Consider the following 19,578-nt stretch of genomic DNA (forward strand, 5'->3'; position numbering starts at 1 on the left):
TCAGTATAATACTTTATTTATGTCAATGTCTGATTTATTTCATGTTTGTACTATTTATATTGTTCTTATACTGAGAAAAATAAATTGAATTGAAATTGAAGTGAAATTTTAATTGTGAAGCACTGTGAATGTGTGCTGTTGTGTGATGGTTCATCATTTTTGTTATAAGACTGTAAGCCTGGTGGATGTGAGGAAGTGGCCTGGATGAAAGAAAAGTGAACATTTGTCCAGTTACTGATTTGCATATTCTAAGACAATTTTGTTTCTGGATAAATATTGCCATGCATTCCCAACATTAAGAGTAAAGGAGAAGTACACACAATCAAAAATTCATTTGAATTTAAAGAAAAATAACATATTGCTGGAAATTTCATAAAAACTTTTATTCAAATTTAAATAATTACTATTTTAACATTGAGAAATTTTGCCTAATTTATAAAACGATGATATGCTCATCTGTGTTGACGTGCAAATTACACTAACCGATTATGTCACACGCACTAAGTTCTTTTGTATTTTGTTGTTTGATATATGTACATGACATGTAGATTAAATATTTAATTTTCTAATTATTTTCTTTAACAAACTTTTGGAGGGATTTTAATTCCTCCAAATAACATTTAGAGTTGCAGTTCCGTAAATGTAACCTATTGTGATCGGATGAAGAGTTTCCTATCGTCAAATCTGCAAAGAATAAAAAATAAAATGCACAAAAAATTAGAAACGAATGTGATGTGACATAATCAACTCTAATTTGCATATCATTGTTTTGTGTATATGACAGGGTTGGCGCGTTTTAAACGGTGTGTTTTAAAACATGTTTTAAAACGCGTTTTAAAACGCCTGTTTTTTTAACAAAAAAAACGTGTTTTAAAACACCTCATAGACTTGTGTGTTATAGATATGCATGGATGTGATTTTACATGAATTTATTTTTTATACTTTTATTTCTTAATTGGTTTATTATTTTCTTTTAACTAAATCTCTTTCTCAACGCCACTCTTTTTCTCCTCTCTCTTTCCCCCCTTATTCTCCCTTTCTCCATTGCTTTGTCATGTTCCTTTCCTCCTGTTCAATTGTGCACATCAATCCATATTTAAGAATATTCTCATTTCAACAAACATCTGAGTGTTGTGCTCACTTTTAGACAGGGAAAGAAACACTATTTAAAATGAGCTCAAATATGTAATAGTAGTACTTGAATGAAATGGAAGTGTTGCACAAACATAATAATATTTTGCAAATAGACTGTATAACTGACATTGTAACCTTGAGGTACACACGAAAGTAGGTGAAACTTTGCGCTTCGTAAAAGATGAAGAAAAGTAATTTAATGTAGTATACCTTTTTTTCCTCCCTGAACATGTGTGGAACTACCATTGTTTTAACATTTTTTGGTTCAGTCAAGTTGGTCATTATTATCAAATCTGTAAAACTTGAAATATCATTTGCACATCACTGAGTTGTAATAAATGTTTTGTGAAAAATAAGCGAAATTTAAAATGTCATAACTTTCTTATTTTACATCCGATTTTGATGAAATTTTCAGCATTAATGGCCCCCTTAAAAATTTCAATGATAAATCCATAAGCACAATAGGGCCACGCCATATTGTTCAAGACTATTTTTTGGATACATGCATGGATATGTGGTTATGATATTACCATGGAGCTATCAACACATTAATAGCTCAATGATAATACAAGTGCATGACAGACCAGAATTGCTCAATATCGTGATTTCATGTATAAAGCCAATGCAAATTTTTCGCCAACATTTTTATCTGTATCAATATTTATACCTTTTGTTAATGATTGGAAAATTATTGCCAATAATTTCCATTAAAAAAACGATTAAAAAAACACAAAAATAACCACAAAACTGTAGATAAGAAATATGTAAAAAAAAACAGTTAAAACAATTTGATCACAATTCCTCAATTAAAGAAATAAGCAGTTCAAGGGCCTAATATTACAGATTTAAACCCAATTTTGTATTTCATGCACTTATGGGTACCCGGTAGAATGTAAAAGTCATTGTAGCTTGTCCAGTACTGTGTGCGCCTCACTGGCGACTGACTTGAATACTACCCAGGGAGTGGAGGATGTGCATACATTTTGTGCGGGAATGACTGATTGAATCCGATGACTGTGGTAATAAATCTTTAAAGCGCTTAGACATGTCGTTCCGATGTATTAAGCGCTATATAAAAGCGGACTTTTATTATTATTATTACTTAAAATTTGTATAATTGATTCAAATGAAATAAAGCATATTGAGTAAATGAAATTAAGCATTGAAAGCCTATAGTCTATAGATTATGTAATTTTCTTACATTGTGCGAATTCTTCTCACCCCCTAGATTGACAAGACTAAAAAAACCTGAGACTACATCATATGTATGAGGAATAAACTTATGAAATGTCAACTTACTTTTTCGGCATTCAATTTCCTTGATTTAGTTATTTGGGGGAAAATATGAACTTTTCTGTTGGAAATTCAGTAACAAAAATTGTAGTCATCTCTTACTTACTCCAAAAATGTATTTAAAACATCAAGAGCTTAAATCATACTGTATTAAGAGTACAATTTAATTGATTTACAGAAAATTACATCGTTCGTTGGAGAAAAAATCGTTTTAAAACGATTTAAAACGTTTTAAAACAATAAAAAGCGTTTTATTTGTTTTTTTTAATAAAAAACGTTTTTTATTACAACCCGAACTGTTTTGAGTAAAGACAGCAAGGGAAATTACTCTATTCAAATAATTTTTAGTTGATGTGGACTTGACTTTTAACTCATCCTCTACCCCTCCCATCCCAAATAAGAATAGAATCTAAACAAGAACTTGAAAATCAAAAGCAGCAATTAAGAAGTAAGATTTGATAAAAATACAGGTCTGAATAGGATTTCACAAGAAGATAAAAAGAGAAAAAAAGCTGGGTAGGGACGGGAAGGAATTAAAAAAAATATAACAGGAAAAATCCGAGTTTTGAACCAGGGTCCTCGCACAAGACAAAACAATGGCCAACACGTTTGGCCATAGACCATTATTCTTACTGTGATAGGATTTTTAAGATATATAAAACAAAGTTCGCTCGCCGCTGTGGGCTAATCATGTTTCGGCAATTCAACTGCAATTTCAATCATTTCGCGATGGATATTGCCGTGTTATTTTGTGGTTCCTGACTTTGCTACGTAATGAAATTTCATAATTTTTTTTCAGTCGTGAAGAAGAATGTCTATGCTTTATATTGATTATAATATTAATGTGACGCAAGTGTGATTTCTAAGTGAAACAAGTGGAACGCCTCTGGCAGTCTCGCCTGCATTACGCGATTTAATATAGCAGCAGTGCTAACTTTGAAAACTACAATAAAATAATCATTCACAAAAACACCATTCATATAATGACATAATACCACGTTCATTGACCATAAATGACATTTGAACGGTGACTTAAGACTTGTCAACTACACCCATGTCCACATTACATTCCCTCTATCCATAAACTTTCAAAGTTATGATGGTAATTCAACAAATACCCCCAACATGGCCAAAGTTCATTGACCTTTGATGACCTTTGACCATGGTCATGTGACCTGAAACTCGTACAGGATGTTCAGTGATACTTGATTACTCTTATGTCCAAGTTTTATGAACTAGATCCATAAACTTTCATAGTTAGGATGGTAATTTAACAAATACCCCCAACACGGCCAAAGTTCATTGACCTTAAATGACCATTGACCATGGTCATGTGACCTGAAACTCGCACAGGATATTCAGTGGTACTTGATTAACCTAATGTCCAAGTTTCATGAACTAGATCCATAAATTTTTTAAGTTATGATGGTAATTCAACAAATACCCCCAACTTGGCCAAAGTTCATTGACCTTTAATGACCTTTGACCATGGTCATGTGACCTGAAACTCGTACAGGATGTTCAGTGATACTTGATTACTCTTATGTCCCAAGTTTTATGAACTAGATCTATAAACTTTCAGTTAGGATGGTAATTCAACAAATACCCCCAACATGGCCAACGTTCATTGACCTTTAATGACCTTTGACCATGGTCATGTGACCTGAAACTCGTACAGGATGTTCAGTGATACTTGATTACTCTTATGTCCAAGTTTTATGAACTAGATCCATAAACTTTCATAGTTAGGATGGTAATTTAACAAATACCCCCAACACGGCCAAAGTTCATTGACCTTAAATGACCATTGACCATGGTCATGTGACCTGAAACTCGCACAGGATATTCAGTGGTACTTGATTAACCTAATGTCCAAGTTTCATGAACTAGATCCATAAATTTTCAAAGTTATGATGGTAATTCAACAAATACCCCCAACTTGGCCAAAGTTCATTGACCCTAAATGACCTTTGACCTTGGTCATGTGACCTGAAACTCGGGCAGGATGTTCACTCATACTTGATTAACCTTATGTCCAAGTTTCATGAACTAGATCCATAAATTTTCAAAGTTATGATAGTAATTCAACAAATTCCCCCAACTTGACCAGTTCATTGACCCTAAATGACCTTTGACCTTGGTCACGTGACCTGAAACTCAAGCGGGATGTTCACTAATACTTGATTAACCTTATGCCCAACGAACGTAGAGGGCAGCAACACACGACAGTGTTGCTTTTAGGAAGGTCCACTCCGCTCAGATTTTGTGACCACTTAAGCCCCGCCCCTCACTCAGCGCACTTTTTTGGTAGATTGTAGAGTTGATTTTTTTTCGTTTGTTCAATTTTACTATTTTTTATGGATACTGAAAACTCCAAGAAATAATGTAAATATTCTTTAATAAATGTTCATTTATTTTTTGAAAAAAGTAAGACAAAACGTAATCATGATTCTTGTAGTTTGCACATCAATAAACATACATAGTCTGATGACATTGAATTACCTCTTTTCTGCTTAATTTCGCTGCCCCTACAAAGCTACACCAGCCAACACGAGAGCCAATACCTTGATCTTCTGGCATAGCCGCGCCGAAACTTCCGGGACACATCGGTGCGCGTACTGCGCAAATGCAATGCTGGCCGCACTAGCTGGACTGGCAGGATATCTAGACGCTACTCGACTTAGCACGATATGGACTTAATCTGTCATTGATGTGGCACTAACTGCCAGTTGCAACGATAAATGATCAAGGTTAGGATCCGAATTTCCCCTACAGTGTAGATCGGAGTCTGAAAGTATAAAAGAATTAATCGATATCCACAAATCCGACCCAACTTTTTTGCAAGACATCAGACAGAGCTCGAATACGGCCACCAGTCAAGCTCAAGCCCAGGTAAGTCCTAGTCTAAAGTTAGACCTCATTAACAGACCAAAATTATCTGGTCCAGTATTGAGCCATATATGTTTTGACGGGCCTTGACTTGTGAACTATCAAGAGACGAAGGTATATGTCACAGCTACTTTTTTCATTCCATAATTTCATCCTAATTTGTGCAATTAGCATGCACAAATACCAGCCAACCGTATCCTACCTCCGCATCGACCGGCCGGCCGGGGCGCTGGCGCGGTCAGCCATGGCGCTTGCACTCAAGCGATGGCACTGTTGCTGGATTGTGTAGGCGCATTAATGTGGTGCAGCGAAACATAGATGAAGAATGTTCAACCTCACGTATATTTGTTATCATGTTGATATGCGAAAGTCATGAAATTGTTTTCACCACCACGTAATATTTTAGGAAAAATACAGAAATGAATATTGAATATTTGTATGCGTGATATTTGCTGTAAAAGTCTATCAAGTAAAAATGTTGAAAATGAGGAAATAAAAAAAAATCAACTCTACAATTTACTAAAAAAGTGCGCTGAGTGAGGGGCGGAGCTTAATAGCGGTCACAAAATGAGCTTGACTAAATCGGGGTGAAATTAGCAGATTGGTTTATTTGATGGCATAATCAATCCTGTTTACTGAAGAATTAAAAAAACAAAAGACAATAATCTGGCAATATTTTTAATTTTGAAATGTGGTACATTTTTTGTCAATTGTTTTTATATTTTTCTATTTCTATTATTGGGATTTAGTCTTGTCATAATCTGTTATTTTACCTCTATTTTGTTATTAATCTCTGAATGTATCGCGTCGGTTCATGGTTTCGTTGGCATGCCTACCAAATTGTGCGCGCACTTCATTTGTAAGCGCGTATCGAGTGGACCTTCCTAAAAGCAACACTGTCGTGTGTTGCTGCCCTCTACGTTCGTTGCTTATGCCCTAAGTTTCATGAACTAGGTCCATATACTTTCTAAGTTATGATTTCATTTCAAAAACTTAACCTTCGGTTAAGATTTTGAAAATAATTCTCCCAACATGGTCTAAGTTCATTGACCCTAAATGACCTTTGACCTTGGTCATGTGACCTGAAACTCAGGTAGGATGTTCAGTAATACTTGATTATCCTTATGGCCAAGTTTCATGAACTAGGTCTATATACTTTCTAAGTTATGATGTCATTTCAAAAACTTAACCTTAGGTTAAGATTTGATGTTGACGCCGCCGTCGGAAAAGCGGCGCCTATAGTCTCGCTCTGCTATGCAGGCGAGACAAATATGCTTTGTTTATTCACATATATTTCTTGAAAAAAAAAATCATTTTTTCTAAGCTAAATATCGGTTACCAAAATACGTTAAATGTGCACTTTATTTCACTGTTCAGTAAATTCAAACTTTTATCTATATAACAAGACCAATCTTGTGAGGAATAAACAATTCTAAGAGCAAAAAACGCTGATTGGAAAGATCGTCTTCAATGGGCTGCTCAGCTCAGCTCAGCTGCTCACTGCTCATTGTGTGACGTCACTCAGCTGGAGCTCGCAAGAGGACCGGTGGAAGGCCGAAATATGGCATGAAAATAAATCATTTTTGAGAGCTGATTTCTGCAAACTCTAATGACTATTTTGAAAAGTGAAGTTATATAGCTGATTAGTAACCCTAGTAATACTTCCCCTTTACAATGATGAGCACAAAAAGGCATTATAAAATACTTTTGATTCTTCGGGTGTATTCGGGATTATTTCACTTTGTGACCAATTTAAAAAAAAACATATTGCTCTATGAAAATGGTATGAACATTTGACTTACAGTTTGAAAATACCTATGTGAGAGTTTGGGATCATAATATATTCGGGAAGGGTTTTTAAACGACGAAATTCTGGGGCGATGTTTGGAAAGAAAATTTCACTTTTTGACCGTTGAGTCGCGATCTATATTCAGTTTAAATCGAAATTACACAGCGCCACCTTGTGATGTAAGCGATAAAGTAGGTGGAGTTATCACGTTGACATTCGCACTGTCGCGAGTGTGGGCGGAGCTTGTGGGGTGTTTTTTCATGCGATGCATACACGTGCATTCGATGCATTCGCTCTCGAAGCGGTCTGTAAAGTGTAAAGCCTAAAGGATTCCGTGGGCCAGCCCTGTTTTGCGAACGTTGAACATACCTAGACGTACAGCTCTAGCTAGCTAGCTCTTCGCCTTCAGGAGTGCTCTCCACGACATGTTTTGTGATGCGAACGAGACATCATAAATGTGGAACGTGTGAGTTTCCCGCACATCCTGGTGACTTGGTGTATATGTCTCTGCATGTTTGATCTGTAAGGCACATGTACGAATCACTCTATTTATTATTATAAGTAACGCTGCTACACCCACGGCACCAGTACTGGCAGTTTCTAACGATAAAATTGATCGTCCGGACACAACCTGTCAATGTCATGCCTGTGTCCAGACACACAACCTGTCATGCCTGTGTCCGGACACACAACATCTTATTGTCTTGCTTGGTATTCTAACGTTAGATCTAATAATATTTACATTCATTTCACTCTCATGAATTTGACCCAACAATCAAACGTTACTTACATAGATACGAGATGGGATAGAACATCCCTGTCGGATGACAACCCTTCCACTTCGCCGATTCTCCTCAGCTCCTTCGTGAGTTCAACTGGAACCTGAAACGTTTTCTGACCGTATCTTTTGTTGCGCTCTCTCCTCGTCGCCTTTTTTTCGGAGTCTGTTTTTCCTCTTTTCAAACGAACTTTCACCTCCTGGTCCATACTTCGACTACCGTTTGAACCGGCAATTAAGGCAGTAAAATGACAATGTAAGTAATGCAGATCGCAGAAGCAGTGAGAAGTGATACGTGGGTTCCGTTGCGCTGAATGTAATGTTTACGGTTTGACCATGCATGTGCGCCAGGGCCCGCCCCGGCGGCCTACGGCGCCGGACGGGCCGGCCGCGGCCACGTCTCGACAGTACAGCTAGCCAGCAATGCCAGCAAGCCAAACAGCGAGCGCGCGCTATAGAAAACCCCGATGACGTTGATTGACATTTCTCTTGAGAAATATGTACGATCTCAACGCAGAGGGAGGCACACATTTTTAATTTTGAATTACGAATGTGAAAACTCGTCTAGTAGACGGTTGACAATATAATCATAATTTATCACCAACTTACAACTTTTCATCACAAATAAAGACGATTTCCAGTGTTTTTAGACACAAATACATAAACTCATAAACATATTTCATCTTAGTTTGAGATTTTTTTAAATCGGTTGCTCACAAAGTTAAACGATCCCTTTAATAAGATATATTTTGCAAATATCCGTAAAACCCAAAGTAGAGGAATAAAAGTAATGTAGCTATATGAAGCTGCTTGCTATTGTTGAACTCGTATCGTCCAATATGCAAGAACCACAAGACAATGAAACTTACTTGGCTGAAAAAGGGCTCTAAATATTGGTAAATTTAGGTCAAATCAGCTTTTAACTCTACAAATAATGGTTTAAAAGTACTTATTTTAGGAAAAACAAATTGCCTGCCCTAAAATACATTTGAATAGACACCAAAACCAGAGAAAAAGACCACCAAATGAAGAAGTTGTGGCCAAAAATGTGATTTTGGGGGATTTTGGCGGCCATTTTGGATTTTCGCGCGGCACACTTTTTTCTCGGACCCGAGACAAAAAATAATGTCATTTCCTGTTGAGATACATTACAAGGAATAAAAGAGACTGTTGCCATATCAAAATTTTAAAAAAAAAGTATTTTTGACCCATGTATAGCCCACTCCTACATGTATTTCAATTTTTTTTTTTTTTCATGAGGACATAAAACAATATACTACCAGGGTTATATTTAGATTACTGCCCCAGGGGAATGGGTACTTAGGAGAAAACCACAAATCCCTGATAATAAAGTACATGGCCTATGAGAAAGTTGTCCTTGCCCCTTGTCATAATTTACTTACCCAGTTGCCAATTTGAAATCTAAAGTGAGTGATTGCATTACCGACCGGCCTTGTATTACCGAACGTGCGCATCATACGCATCAGAAAATAATTTCATAAGCTCAAATTTTGCAACATCCTTCCAAAGAGAACTTGAATAGGAAGATGATGAAAAATTGTCAAAAACAAATTTTCAAAGTCTAAATATTCTAAAAATAATAAGATATGGTCAAAATAGCTCATCAGTGATTTTGTTTTCTCAACTTTTCCCATAGAAAATACACGTTCAGTAATACGATACCTTTTTCAAGTGACCAAAATATTTCACATGCGAAGAGGGGTCCGATTGGAAGCTAATATCGTAAGTAAAAAAACAATTTCAGCAAAATTTTTACATATTTATATTTTGTAGGTAATTGTGTATTTAAATGGTGAAAGATTGATGAAGCTTATGAGAATAGTGTGTTTTATGATTGAATTCATGATAAGTGTTCAGTAATACGATCCACTTCCATCATATAGTGATCTCAATATCAAAGCAGCTATAACTTTCTCATTGCTTGTCCGATTTCTTTCAAACTTTCACCATTCCGTTTAATTTATTTTTCTCCTTCCCAACACAACATTTAATGGCCAAGGCTGGATTCCCCTTTAATAGATTAACGTTAGACCTCTTGACTTGAGTCTCATCTTGATAATAGGGTATCCACTGCGGGTGCTGCACTTGCCGAATAAAAATAAATGCACGCGCGTTTTGACGTCATCGGTAATTGTCGTGTGATTGAGCAAGATATTATGGTTAAAATTACAGAAAATGAGCATTAAAAAAATAATATGACATCGAATTTAGATTAAAAATTGTGTATGATAAAAATATATACATATATATATATATATATATATGATAGTTAGCTTACCCGAGTCATGAAGGATGTTTCAGATTTTTCAGGATTTCGGGAGCCATATTTCCATGCTCATTTGCGGAAGTCGAATAAAACGGACGCATTCCAAATTTCTAGAGGGAGACAGACTAAATTTTTTTTTAAGTCTTTGCGCTGGCTACTGCAATTTGATAAAAATAAGAATTAACTAGAATTTAATTCGTCATGCGGACGAATTAGGTGGTCTGTCCTTATTCTCGGCATCATGATCACTATCACCATGTTCATGTGGATCAATATGATCATCATGATGACAACGGAATGTTCATTATGGATAGAATAGTTGTGAAAGACGGGAGATGAGGGGAGATGATAAAGCACTGTGAAAAAGGTCTCATTAATATATGACAATTGAAGTATGAAAAAAAGTATATCTGTTTTATCTTGCTAAATTTTAACTTTTATACCTTTTAATTGTCATAAAGGATCATGTACAAGGTGGTAAAAAGAAAAAAAAAATCATCTTGTTCACCCCAAGACTCGAACCTGCGCCCCCGAGGACGCTAGTCAAGTGCGTAAGCGTTATCCATTGAGCCACGATAGTCCCCATAGGAATTTTACGTTCCCATAGAGATTACACGTAAAGAAATTTGAGAATTACAAATCCAATTTTGTAAGCGAAAAACGGGCAGGATCTCGGCATCTGATCGAGAAATGAAGGCAACAGATCCGAAAGCTAAGAATCTCAGCTACAACATACTAAAAGCTCAGGGATAACTTACAAGAAAAAATGGAGATATAGCTCACGAAATAGAGGAATGTAGAATCTAGTTTTGAGAAAAAGTCATGTCCCATAGAGATTACACGCAAAATGAGGAAAAATGACATGCCTCTTTTCATCGCCGTTTTACGCCATGATGCGTTTTTCAAAATGAAAATTCATGTGAACTGAGGAGAAAGAGTACATTCTAAACTACAACATATCGAAATCTGGGCGAAAAACAATCAATATTTACGGAGTTATGATCAAATTTGCATAAATTTGATGACGTCATTTTTGAAAAAAATGAAATTTTCAGTTTAGGCGCAATTTTGATGACGTCATGATCAAATTGAGGGACAATGGTGACATGAAATCAAATCTACAACTCATACTCTATCGATATATGAAAAAAAAATTGGGGGTCAACGGACTATTTAAAAAGCTACAGTGAATTTTCAATAGGCATGTTTTTGCCCATATATGGCCTGTAGTGAGAGCTCGCGCGCACACGTGCTGCAAACTTTAACGGGTGTTAATTTCGTTATTAATGGTCATAGAAGGTTGATCAAGGTATCAAATTGCTCAGAATTATATTATCAATGCAATGATATAAAAAAAAAACGGTGTTTCTGCGTTGCGTTATGGCGTTACGCGCGCATAATTTTAAAATGCTTAAAATGACCTGAAACGTACCCAAAAATCTTTATAGGCCATTTTGAGCATTTTTTTAGCTTTGACGCGCGAATACGCGCGCGTCATGACCTTTACATGACCTTTGATGACATTGACAGATGACCTTTGACCTAAAGTTTGTGATGCAAATATAGTTGATTACTGATGATCCGTTATGTTGATATGATCAAATTGAGAATTTTACAAAATGGTGCGTAGATGACGTCATCGTGACCAGATGACCTTGAAAAGCTTAGTATGCTGTCTCTATGATAGACTCTATATGACAGAAAAATCAGCCAAATTGATTCAGCCAATTCGGAGAAAACTTGGCGACAAACATAGGTGTAAAGAATTAATAAATAATAAAGAAAGAAAATTCTGACGAAATTAATAATAATAATATTCCGCATTTATATAGCGCTTAATACATAGGAACGACGTCTCTAAGCCAGGGACATGGGAACGATTTTTTCAGTGGGGGTGCTGAAATCTCTCCTCAGAGGTGGGGGGGCAGACACAATTGACTTTTCCATAATTACACACACACACACACACACATATATATATATATATATATATGACAGTCACTTCTTAGCTTTCTTCTTATAAAAGAACATAAATATATAATAAGATAATTCACGCGCGAAGCGCGAGCTATTTTTTGTGGAAATTTCATGTATTTTGTCCTGAAAATTGAAAATTTTGAGCAATGTTTGTGGTCCAAGATGCGTATGTAACAAATAATAATTGTGAGCGCGATCAGCGCGAGCAGATATTTTTTATATATGCTCTGGCCTGATCAAAAGGGACGTGTTATAAGGACTGCTTGCAGTTACCCATGAAGACGATGCATATATCAACAATCAAATAATGCGAGCGCGAAGCGCGAGCTGAAAATTTGACATTCCGACGTAAATACTGGACATTCTAAGCACGTTTTTTAATTATGAACAGGATAGGTATATATACAATTGATGCGAGCGCGAAGCGCGAGCGGAAACAAAATTGAGATTTCAGACCAAAAAACGAGAGATTCTAAGTACTTTTCTAATCATGATGAGGATAGGTATAAAACTATTATCGATGCGAGCGCAAAGCGCGAGCGGAAATAAAAATGAGATTTCAAACCTAAAAACGAGACATCTTATGCACTTTTCTAATCATGAACAGGATAGGTATATAACTATACAATTGATGCGAGCGCAAAGCGCGAGCGGAAACAAAATTGAGATTTTGGACCTGAAAACGGGACATTCTATTCATGTTTTGTAAATCAAGAAAATGATGGGTAATTGGATATATTCTTAAATTAATAATGTGAGCGCGAAGCGCGAGCAGAAAATTTTGATATTCTGAACTGAAATTCCACACTGAATGTAAAATGGTTTGAACAGATAAAGAAAACTCAGACGAACATAAGAATACAGATTTGATCAAAATCAGACAAGGAATATCACAGTTATTGCATTTTAAAGATTAGCATTATTCCCCACTTGTTCTTTTGTATTTTATTATATAAAATTAGGTTTATTCAATATTTTCCTTTCAAGAACCAAAACAGTTGAATTGACAATTGATTTAGTCCATTAGATATTCTTTGCTGCAACTTATGTCATTATAAGGGAGACATATCATTCATTCTGGTTAGAAAAAAAAATGTGACAATTTTGATTCCACAAGGAACAGCTAGGATAGAGGGGATGTGACAGCATCAGCCCACCTATTGAATATTCATGACGACATCCATTTTCATAAAATATTGCTAAACTTTAGAATTAAATAACTTAACTAATCGTTATCAGATTTTGATAAAATTTATTTATTTTGATAAAATGTATTTGATATAAATATTTTCAGCCCGGAGTACCCCCCCCCCCAAATCAAGCTGCGTATCTGAATAAACATGCGTGTGCGTGTTTAGAGTTAGGCCTAGTATCTGGGCATTCTAAATACATTTTTCATTATAAAAATCAATAATGCGAGCGCGAAGCGCGAGCAGAAAATATTTGATATTCCGATCTGAAAGAGGGTGAATTTAAACACTGTTTCAAGTAATGTGTCGGAAAATTCTGAAGTGGGGGGGGGATGTTCTTCAAAACGTCATTCATTTTCATTACATTTCTGTCATTTATCATACCTACCACTAGATTTCTAGGAGGTGCGCTGCCTATGGAAAATAACACACGCAGCACCCCCAAATTTTGGGGGTGCTTCACCCCCAGCACCCCGCTTCCCAGCCCGTAGGGCGAAAAAGACTGTGAAATTTGATTTCTATTGTCTGACTTGTAATTTTTGTATACAATACACGGGCGGTCGGGCGAGCGCTCACTTGATTCGACATAAAACCTGGAAGTTTCAAGTCCAACCACCCCATGTCCCTCCTTGCTATCGAAGAGTGTGTATGGTTATCACGTATTGCGCGCGACCACGTCTGTATCGGAGTGCTGCCCCGCGGCTGGAGCTTGATTGAGTCGCGTTATAGGAGGGATGTTATTGGAATATGTGAAAGACTATGTAAATGATTTGCGATTGTCGGATGTGATAATTATGTACATTATAACATATTTTAAAAAATACAGGGGGAACCTGATTTCGTGGGGGTGCTGCCTATGGAAAATAATACACGCAGCACCCCCAGGATAATTTCTGGGGGTGCTTCAGCACCCCCAGCACCCCCGCTTCTCAGGTCCCTGCTCTAAGCGCTTTACAGACATATTATTACCTCGGTCATCGGATCCTTGCATGCCCGCATACAATGTATGCACCTTCTCCACTCCCTGGGGAGCATTCCAACAAGAGTTCCAAGACTCAATTGCTAGGCATACTACATATAGGCTTTCACATCCTACCGGGTACCCATTTAACACCTGGGTGGAGAGTGGCAAAGTGTGGATTAATGCCTTGCCAAAGGACGCTAGGCCATGGTGGGATTCGAACACACGACCCTCTGATTACAAGACGAGAGTCAGAACCGCTACACCACGACGCTTCCACGACGCTTCCAAATTAAGAGGTGATCTGTCATAGACAGACCACCTAAATAGCCACCCCTAGACAAAAGTAAGATGAACCTGCAGTGGAATGCCGAACTCGGTTGGTGCATTTGAATAAGAGTTAGAGCATAACAACTTGATAACTTTCTTAAAATAAGAGTTTTTAAACTCGGTAGGTGTTGGAAGGTAGAAAATGTGTTAAGAATCATTTTAAAACTACATTTAGCAAAATATTTTGAAGGATAAGCAAGCGCAAAGAGAAAAACTGATTTGTGACGTCATCAGCTCATGAATATTCATCATATCCCACGATACGATGATGTCAAAACTAGTATATCAATTGATCATTGATAATTTTTTTTGTGGAAATATAATTATGGTGTAATGTAAAAATCATTCTTTTAATGTTAGTTGAGACATGCTGGTTCTTGGAGTGTCCCGGCATCATTTGAATAAAATTTTGATTCATATAAACTGCTACATGGAATCTATAGATCTGTCAAAACAAAGTAAAACCATTTCACAACAAAGTTTTACTGTTTTACATATTGGCCATTATTATTACTAGGCTTATTATCACTTAGGCCTATCATGAACCATGTTATGGATCCCATGGAAGAACAGTATAGTCATGTTGACTAAACTGAATATGGGCTATCCATCCGTTTTAGTTTTTTTGTTTGTTTTTTTTTAAAGGAAAATAAATACTATACTATACTTTGTTATCTCATTTATTTATTTTTTCACAGTTGATTTTCATCTTGTCCAACATGACCCAATATCATAGTGAATTACTCTTTAATTAATTTTCTCTTATCACATTATAATAATTTGTTTTATTGGGGAGATTGCAGCACACAATAAAAAGGTGGAATCACTGAAAAAAACAGAAGTAAACAATTAAAAGAAAGAAAGAATAAATAAATAAATAAGAAAGGAGGATATTTTAATTCAGTAAACAATTTTATTCCAAGGCCAGATTGCATATTTAGCAGAATACAAATAAAATGGTTGACAAATATAAATTTTACATTTCAATAACAACAATTCAAAATGACCAAATATGAACTCAAAGAGTTTACACTCATAAAAACATCTCAAGGATACTTATAAAAAATATTAAAAACGATAATCCCCTCCAGTGGCTCCTATGATGAATACATATCTGAAATAATAAGTGAAACATTTATTTTTACCTTAATTATATTGTATTTATTTTAAAATATCTTTCGACCATTATATTATTCTATAGATAACATAAATATTTAAATACAACATAATGAAAAAAGAAAATGAAGGAAAACAAAAAAAAATAAAGGAGGGAGATAGAGAAAGAAAGCCGGAAGGACATAAAAAGTGAAAGGATTTTTAAAAAGATTGAAAAGGACAAATAAATGGAAAGAAAGACAAAAAAATGAAAGGAAGAAACGAGAGAAAGAAATACAACAGTCAACAGAAAAAAGAAATAAACAAGAAAGGAAATATCAGGAAACACAAGTGTTTAATTTGATATATCGCGGCTCTTGAATTAAAATCTATGCAATTTTGATCGAACTAAGTATAGACCATATACATACTAAACGCATCACGGCAGCAATTTTCAGAAAGCGACTGGCGCGTCAGTGTCTATGCTTATTGGTCGCTAGGTACATCCTGGCAAACTTTCGCCGCACTGCTAGAACATAATTTTCAAGGGCTCGCGCGGAATATCAGTGCATTTTTCTTCGGTAAAAATGGAAATTTCTACCTCAAATTATAGCTTTCCTGGATGATTTTACATCTAACCTTGGTAAGTGGTCTTAGATAGATGAATTCTTATCTATGTTAGATATGACATAAGCACATTTTGCCTAATAAAAAAAGTAGAAAAATGTTCTTGATAGTTGATACCCTATTCATTTGTCTTGATAAACCTCCATTATCCATATTTTTTTTTCAATTTTAGTTTTACTTTTAGTTTTTATTTTATTTTTAGTGGAGCACTGGAGGGGATGGACAGTCTTGCCCAAATTAGTTAATCTCCGAAGCCGCAATTAATCATGTTAATCTACCTATTTTTTGACGATGCCACAGATTTTGAATTCGGATTTAGCACGATGACGTCAGTACCGGGGGCGGAGGCGGTTGACGATTCTGAAACACCGGCGCTTGACCTCTCCTCGCGGCCGCCTCGTCGGCCGCCTGGGGTAGGGCACGCCTCGCACCAGTTGCGGTGGACGTCGAGCAAGTGATTTGCAAAATCATCGTGGGACGAAGACTGTAATTTATGTACACGTTTCCGCACTTTTAAAGCTTCTTCAATAGCTCTTAACTCCCCATCATAGATATTCTTTACTTCCTGCCATCCTTGCCATGAATTTGAAATTCTAATTCTAATGGACGTGGACGACATTCTATTCTTGCTGTCTGCCTCTAGAAATAGGGACAATAAGCTTCCAAACACTCCCGCCCCACAGCCACATCGTGCCATGTAAGTGCTCGGCCTTTACTTTTGAACAACTAAGCCATACTAGTATTCAAATCCTCGTGAAGAGGAGGAATCGTGCCCGGGGAGGGGGGGGGGCAGTCAAATATATTGCTGTACACACGTGTGGCCAAATTATGTCCAAACACCCCCTAACGAGTTTTTCTCTGTGTGCAAAATAAACCCCTAAACAATTAGTTTTTCACGGGCTATTTACACATTTTGGCCCCTAAACAAGTTGTCGCCAGAATATGACCCCGGGAAAAAATACCCTATAAACACGCTTGGCTAGTCTTAAAAAAAAAGCTTTGGAAAAAAACATACCCTAATGGCCTAAATACGTTTGACCCTGCGATTGACCATTGTCCAGTCGTACCTTTTTTTTTTTTTTTTTAAACGGTGTTTTTGATATCCTATATTTGACTGGCCCCCGGCGGGCGAATCGTGCACTTTTGGGTTCGATTCCGAGACTTGGTAAAAAAACAAAACTTTTTGCATATTAATTAGCTTCTTGCCATATAGGCACTCGTCGTCGTTTCAAAACTTAACCTTCATGTTTCAATGTTGATCAATACTTGCTACAACACGATCAGTGATGAGGGCTATGCAGTGGCGTACCTAGGATTTTTCACAAGGGGGGCAAACACCGTCCGCCAAAAAATTTGACAAGCAAAAAAAAAAAAAAAAGGTCTTCAATCACAAATGAAGGATTTCGTACCAGAAAAAAAATTGACAAGCAAAAAAAAAAAAAAAAAGAGCTTCAAGCTCGTCAGGGGGGCAATAAAGGTCTTCAAGCTCGTCAGGGGGGGCAAAAAGGTCTTTCAAGCTCGTCAGGGAGGGCAGGGATACGTCCTTTGCATGGGTTGTGGCTCGTCAGGGGGGCAGCTAGACTGCCCCCTCTGCCCCCCCCCCCCCGTAGGTACGCTAGTGGGGCTATGTCCAAAATGAACTTGCGTCGGCCATTATATTTCTAAGTTACTGAGGACCGTTCGAAAACATTAACCTTAAACGTTGACGACGCAGCCGCCGCTGTCGGAAATTAAAGCGACGCCTATCTATAGGCCTAATAGTCTCGCTCTACTCGAGCAAGACAAAAAAAATGGATTGTGCTGCTGGAAGTGTAATGTAAATTTTCCATAATGGAGACTGCACACAATGACGTATATGCCCCCCCCCCCCCCTATATAGGCCCTAATGCATGAAGATTAATATTATTTGACGTAATACTCATGATGGTGTGCAACTTGTTTGCAAAGTTTCACAAAATTCAATTATTATTTCTTATCAGATTTTTAGTAGATTTTCGGCATTTTGCCCGGTGAATTTTAGAATGTAGCACGCTCCTGAGGTCCCATAATGATAAAGAAAATTGCAAAAGAATGAGATTTATTAACTACTTTCTTAATTCAGGAAGGAACAGTTTAATTAGACATTTGCAGACTGAACAAAAAAAAGAAGCCCATGTTCTGCAGGTTATCATTAAGGAAATCATTCTTCAGAAACCAATGCAACATTGCATAAGGAGCAACTGTTAAGGATACAAATCAAACAATCACTGTCAAACTATTATTTTTAAAGCAGCTAATTCCACACGATCAGAGTGATCCTTTCTCATCGTTTGCAACGTTTCCACTTTTTATGGCTCTTTCATATAGCCTAGATTTATTCCCAAGTTGTTGTTTTTTATCCGAGGCCTATATAGGTTTTGGTTTAGGCATGATGAAACATATGTGATTCAGCGTAAAGGTGAAAACAAATCCTCGAATTAAGGGATGGTCCAGGCTGGAGATATCTCTATCTCAATAAACAGAGTAAAATTCACAGAGCAAAATGCTGAAAATTTGATAAAATCGGATAACAAATATCGAAGTTATTGAATTCCAAAAATTTGCACTATTCCGCGGTGAAACAGTTCTAGGCATGTCGTCATGAATATTCATTAGGTGGGCAGATGATGTCATATCCCCACTTGTTCTTTTGTACTTATATAAAATCAGGTTTATTCAAACATTATTTTCTTTATACCAAGAACAAAAACAATTGGATTGACAACTGAATAAGTGCATTAGTAATTTATTGCCGCAGCTTATTTCATCATAACGGAGACACATCATTTACTCATGTATAAAAAAATGAAACCTTCATGATTTCATGTAGATGTGACATCATCAGCCCACCTAATGAATATTCATGACGATGTGCATATAACTGTTTTCACAAAATATTTATAAACTTTAAAATTCAATAACTTCGTTAACTTATTTTTCATCCGATTTTGATGAAAATTTCAGCATTTTGCTTTGTGAATTTTACTCTATTTATTTAGTGGCAAAAAGAAGCTGCTGAAAACTGCTTATCTAATAAAAGAGAGCCAATGGAGTAAATTATAAAGTCAAAGAGGGGCCTATAAGCTTTCGATCCTAGCAGAATCTTCGTCGGAGGCAAAATGACAAACATATAAAGTGGAACAACCATAATATAGACCACAAACAAGCTACAGCAACACTAGAAACAAGGAGACAAAAGGGGCATTAGTG

At 36.5% G+C, this 19,578-nt stretch overlaps 1 protein-coding gene across 2 annotated transcripts in view; it reads right to left on the minus strand.

Annotated features, from left to right (window-relative positions):
• LOC129267638 (zinc finger protein 652-A-like) overlaps positions 1-8,381 on the minus strand; it is a 31,178-nt gene extending 22,797 nt beyond the window's left edge. For both annotated transcript variants that reach the window (XM_064104824.1, XM_064104823.1), the window contains exon 1: positions 7,896-8,381. In XM_064104824.1, coding sequence (XP_063960894.1) covers positions 7,896-8,092 — 197 coding nt within the window. In that variant the 5' untranslated portion in view covers positions 8,093-8,381. The remainder of the gene's footprint in view (positions 1-7,895) is intronic.
• Positions 8,382-19,578: the final 11,197 nt, after the last annotated feature.

The sequence above is a fragment of the Lytechinus pictus genome, chromosome 9 (assembly GCF_037042905.1).
Source record: "Lytechinus pictus isolate F3 Inbred chromosome 9, Lp3.0, whole genome shotgun sequence".
NCBI lineage: Eukaryota > Metazoa > Echinodermata > Echinoidea > Temnopleuroida > Toxopneustidae > Lytechinus > Lytechinus pictus.